Genomic DNA, 6,063 nt, shown 5'->3' with positions numbered 1-6,063 from the left:
TGGGGCTCTGAGCAGCCTCATCTAGTGGGGGTTGTCCCTTCGCATGGCAGGGGGTTTTGAGCTAGATGATCTTTAAGGTCCCTTCCAACCCTGACAATTCTATGATCCTCTCTTGAAAGTTCCTTCTTCAATTCCCAGCCCTTCAAAAGGAGATTGTCTGAATTAAATTGCAATGGTTGGAGGACAACCTCCTTTTCATTTATACTTTGTTCAAATCTGAACACAAATTTAAAAGTGTAGATAACCAACTGTACTAAACCCCTCTGATTATGAAGTTTTTCAGGTGCTGTATTTGCATTAAGCCTTCTAAAATGGAAATCATAGCAGTGTTTCCTTACCTTCAGATAATCCCACAAAATTCGTATCTTTCTTTCTCTTGACCTTTTTACTGACAGACTTCAGTTGCTTATCATTGTTTGGGTCTGACAGAAATGAAAAAAAAAACATGAATCAATCCTTCATTCTCATACCAGGTGCTTAACTTTAAAAAGTTTAAAACATAGTACATAACCAAACCCAAGATTTCTTCAACCAAGACAATTAAAAATTGTTCAGTAGTGTGCCATTCTGTATGCTTTTCCGCCACAGCACCAAAAAGGAATGAAGCATGATACTGAGATACATAAAGTACAAAGGCTTAAAAAGCAGTTGTTATGTAAACTCTGAATGTCTGCTTGGTATGTTTGGTGAAATAATAATCTCATGAAAGATTAATGTCTTAACAGCTGTATGAATAGTTTACTTCCTCCACCCTCAATCATCTTCCTGTGACCTTAAGTTATTAGTTGAAATTTGTGCTTTTCCAGCCACATAAGGTGTTTACCATGTGAACTGCTTTTCAGTTGAAAAACTAATGAAATCATACAGGTGCAACAATCACTTATTATTACAGTGGCAATAAAAACTTGAGTGCATAGCTCTATCAGAAGAGCAAGCTGTTACTTATGAGACAGCAATTTAATAAAAGTTACCTCATCTAAAAAAAAAAAAGCATTTACTAAAGAAATAAAATTACGGTGTTTCAGATTTTTTTTTTCTCTTTGAGATATTTTAATACTTCTGCCTCCTGTATCAATTTTTTGTGTAAAAAGCCACTTGCTTCTGCCAATGTTTTCTGGAATGAAAGAAACATGTCTTGTTTGCAAGTTTTTATACCAGGATGCCTATTTCCCACTCTCACCTAGGAGACTGCTGTCCAGAGAGGGACTCGTCACCTTTGCCTTAAACGCCAAAACTCCCACCTAGGCAACTGTATCTAAATTTATATTTATAATTACACAGCAGATAACCTTTTTAAAAAAATTTTCCTTCTTGTTTTTTGATAATAAATGGTACTTTACCTAGGCTGTTATCGTCATCAGACACATCCATAAATACACCTCCCTCTTCATCCATATCCTCTGCAAAGTCGTCCTCCATACTTCCTAAGGAGACTTCCTCATCGTCCAAATCACTGAATTCATCTTCATCATCAGAATCGTCCCAGTCAGCACTGGATTCCTCACTTCTTTGGCCTTTCTTACCACCTTTGGTCTTTTTTATATTGCTAAAAAAAAGTACGTAACAAGCTTAGCACTTTACCTGGCAAAATACTGCTTGGATCTACCTAGGAGCAAACACGGCTAAAAGACTGCAACATCATTGCAAACTACTGTCAGCCTAGGCCGAGACCCAAGAAGTGTGTATGAGGCACTCAGGTATGTCTTCAATATCAGCACATAGAGCTGTATTATAGAAGTCAACCATTGTAAGAAACTGGAGAATATGCTATTCTGAACTTAACAGAAATGTCAGCTTCAGTATTTTACCTCCTGCGTGCCTGTGCTCCTTTTCAAAGTCTTTTCTGTAAAACATGCAAACTGCTGGTATCCCCAGCAACTCTACTAAAGGAACAAATACGACTTTTTTTTCTTAACAAAGGAAACACAGTTCTTCATGTACTACGTGTTTACTTGGATTTTTTTGTCTCCTTTTTGCTATTTTTTACTCATACCAGTCTAGATCACAAAAATGTTCAGGTTTCACTAGGAAAGTTTAAGTTTTAATTCTCCTTTCCTCTCAAGAAAAAAAGTTTCTGTGCTGATTCAAAAGCTTTAAGTAAAAAAGAGGCTACTTAATCATTCATGGTTGGACTCAATGCTCTCAAAAGTATTTTCCAACCTAAATGATTCTATGATTAATGAAACTGCATACTTCCTAAGAATTAACCTCTGTAATACCGATTCCACAAAGTTTATTTACCACGTTAAGTCCAGTTACAACCAGTCCTTACAGCAGCACTACCACTATACCTCATTCTGCTTACTTTTGTACTTGGTAATTCTCAAACAGAAACCTGAGATGATGAAAAACACGGAAGATTTTACTTTGCTTGCTGGGTCACTGCATTGTATAAATAAAATGCTACAGGTCTCACATGTCAAGCCATCAGACTGCAAGAACCACAGGATCATGATGCAGAAAAGCCGCATTAGCCAGCTTGCAATTGCTACTGCCTTTATTGCAAGGTCATATTCTGAGTCTTTTTGAAAAAGTCTATCCAATTTTGCAGACTAAAACTCGATATAGGTATTTAAATGAGATCAAAGAACCAATTTAAATTCTTACCCAGCAAAATCAAGGTCATCTTCACCAACAGCAATGGCATTATCAGCAGCTTCAAATGTATCTAGAGGGAAAAAATGCTTTATTAATATAAAACAAACCAAGAAAGATGAAGTCATTGCAAAATATATTATTTTTAGGTATAATTTTCCTCAACAATTTCTATGATCTGCATCAGTAAAGCAAGGGGCCCTGGTACCAAAACCATTTATACTCTTATAGAAAAACACTCCATTAAACAGTCACCTAAACTTTTTCTGAAAAACATATTTTCTTTGAAAAATACTGAAAGCTTTCTTCTATCTAGGATGTAATTTCTGTCCAGAACCAGATGATGTGGGAAGCAGACAGACACAAACAGACACCCAATTGCCCACTAATTCAAACTTGGTTGGCAGGTGACGTATCACAAGTCTCAAACACTTGCTCCAAGTCAGAGAGAGCAAAGACTCAATTAACAAACCCCACACAAGTGTATAGTTATTAACAGATACAAAATTAACAGATTAGTGCCAGCTAATCTATTAATTTTCAGATTAGAAGTATAATTTTTGACAGAAAAGCAAGTAGACTAGAGGATGAAAGCTCCTATCATCATATTCACTCAGGAACAAATTGCTATATAAAATAGCAGGTAAAACCACAATCTGAAAAATTACAACTGTTCTGCTTCAAAGAATAAATGCTACCATTAGAAGATCACAGAATCACAGAATCACAGAACGTTAGGGGTTGGAAGGGACCTCTGAAGATCATCTAGTCCAACCTTCATCCCAGCATACCTAACCACTACACCATAGCCTCAAGTGCTAGATCTACTTTTTTTTTAAAGATCCTTAACTGAAGCTTCTAAATTTATTAAGCAAATTCTCAGAGACAATGAGGTTATTAGAGACTAACAATAAAATGCAAACACAGTTAGTAATGGATTCTTGTCATCATTAAGACCATACTAACTGAGCCAACAAAGGAAGAATCCTGCAAAGGGAGTTCAGAATTCTCTAAAAAAGTTATGGAGAGCTAACTGGATTTTGTTTTTTTTCAGATACACATATTACTGTGTAATTCAAATGTGAAATAATAAAATAATGTACATTTTATGTTACACTAACAAATTTAGATTCTGGAACAAATCATACACTAATTGCAAAACAAAGAAAGTACATGTCACAGACAGAGCTAAGACTACTGCAGAAGTTTGCCAAGGACCTAAATGAACAAATAACCTCATGAAACATGTAAAGAACAGTGAGAGGAACTGTAAGGAAGACTGAAGAAGGCCAAGTAGTAAAGAAAGAATAGAAGCAAATGTTATATGCTGTTACAAAAAGTTATTTAACTCTCAGGCTACACTAGGAAAAGAGGAAAAAAGACATCAACTGCCACTCAAGAGCTTATTGTTCAAATTCAGACTATTTCCAGTCATTCCAACGAGCTGAACACGGCTGGAGCCGTGAGAGCATGACCTCGGTTGCGAGATGGCAGTCCAGCTGCCTTATGTGGACAGCACGAGCTGCTGGCTGCAGCAGCACAGGACGGGAACTGGAAAGTTGGTTTTCTTCCACTTCTATATTCCTGTATCTGGCTCTGTTATACAATATAAACTATGAAAAGGATACATTGATAACTTGCAAAAGCAGGAAATACTGAGTTAGTTACTGCAAAGCAAAACACAACCTTACCCAATGCTCTTTCAAATTCATCATCATCTACATCTTCCACGCTTTCTTCATCATCCTGACGCTTCTTTTCTTTTCTCCTCTTATCGAACTTTGAATAAAATCTGAAATAACATATTGCTCTCAAACACAAAATTACAGTTCATGATTGCTATGACAATTTGGTTGTGTTTTTTTTTTAAAGGCACCTACAGGTTATTTTGTATGATTTTTGCCAGTTGAAAATTGTAAGTAATGGTTTCAAACACATGCCAAATCAGATTTATATTTTCTTTGCTTTTCAAAGAGGAAGGCACTACTGTAAGATTTAAACCAAAGAAATTTCACAGCTAAACGTAGCAGAAGTGATTTTGAATGTAATGACTTTATAAAAGGACACAAGAAAGATGTGAAAATCCGCTTTATCCAGATAAGGAAGAAAAGATCAAGTCACTAAGTTCTGTTAAATTTTGCCTTGTAGCCACCCTCTTTTGTGTCCTTAATTTTACCTTCTGTCAGGCATTTTAAACCACTTTCTCTCCTTTGTTTCACGTTAAAGAATGACAGAACACAACAGGCAAATTTGATCATATACAAAAGCAAAACAGAATAGTACTTCATATGGAAGACTTTACATGTGTAATCTCAGTTTCAGTCATCTTCAATGTAACAATACTTTGAACTTTTCAGACAGGAGCACGTTTTTAAGTTGCTTTTCTTTACTCTCAAAATTAACACCACTATTTTATCAGTTTATTAGTCAATATCGCAACAACATTATTAATTTTGATTAATTGATATTACAAGTTCCAATAACCTGATACTTCAAAAATTTTTAAAAGCCCCTACAACATCTAATATATTAAACAAAAAAATAAAAGTGAATTAGGCAAAATAAACAAACACTGATCTCCTAAGGCGACAGTATTTTAATAAGGTAACCAGTATTTTGATTTAATAAGAACAACTATTTCCAAATGTGTACCACTTCAGTTTTAGTATTACAACTGTATTCTTCTATCATAATCTCAAAGGAAAAGCAACTAAATGGAAAGAACTACGACTATCGAAAAAATACAGAGAAAACTAGCTCCTCTGACTTCTTTAGCATTGTTCCATTCCAATACGCTTTGATGCTAGTTACATAAGCAAGGTATACTCTAGGTTTTTTTAGATACAGTACTAGAGTATAAGAATTACAACCCACAAGACATTCACCATTACTTATTGTTTAAGGCCTCTATTATATGTCAGCTTACTTGATTGTAGACTACAAGCACTGATTGCCTTTGTTCATAAGTGATATTCTTTCTTAAGCACCTGAGACAAATGTTGAAATTTTCTTCTAAGGAACATGCTATCATCACAAATCACTCAAATTTTTCAATTTTCCAAACACTTGGAATACCAGAGAACACTTATGAAATGTAATGGCTTTTGATGGCACTGCATGAAAAACCAACACTTAAAATTAATATTCATAAGTATGTCATTACCTGTGAAAAAACACTTCATCCACTGGGATTTTGCTCTCATCTTTGGCACAAAATTCCTTACTGTTGACTGCAAAAACAAAACCAAACTGATTTTACCTCAAGCTGAAATTATTATTCTTTTAAAAGGTGAGACAGCAGGCACAGACAGAAGAAGTACGCAGATACACAGCATGATCCATTAAAGTGGAGCTCATCTCAAAACTTCAAACCAACAGTTCTCAGTGCATGTACTGATACTGGATGTAAGCAGGTCCCATGGAAAAACTGAAGAGACATAGCTCTAACCACGTTCTAACTTATTTTGC

General features: G+C 35.3%; 1 protein-coding gene across 1 annotated transcript in view; it reads right to left on the bottom strand.

The window, feature by feature from the left end:
- Nucleotides 1–338: 338 nt before the first annotated feature.
- The window catches only part of CEBPZ (CCAAT/enhancer binding protein (C/EBP), zeta), a gene marked incomplete at both ends in the record, with an annotated part of 14,098 nt that continues 8,373 nt past the window's right edge, over nt 339–6,063 (bottom strand). Inside the window, 5 exons of the mRNA XM_009876828.1 lie at nt 339–422; nt 1,341–1,546; nt 2,608–2,668; nt 4,287–4,387; nt 5,759–5,825. Coding sequence (XP_009875130.1) covers nt 339–422; nt 1,341–1,546; nt 2,608–2,668; nt 4,287–4,387; nt 5,759–5,825 — 519 coding nt within the window. The remainder of the gene's footprint in view (nt 423–1,340; nt 1,547–2,607; nt 2,669–4,286; nt 4,388–5,758; nt 5,826–6,063) is intronic.

Source organism: Apaloderma vittatum, unplaced genomic scaffold, assembly GCF_000703405.1.
Source record: "Apaloderma vittatum isolate BGI_N311 unplaced genomic scaffold, ASM70340v1 scaffold18839, whole genome shotgun sequence".
Lineage (NCBI taxonomy): Eukaryota > Metazoa > Chordata > Aves > Trogoniformes > Trogonidae > Apaloderma > Apaloderma vittatum.
This window is presented reverse-complemented; position numbering and strand designations above follow the sequence as displayed.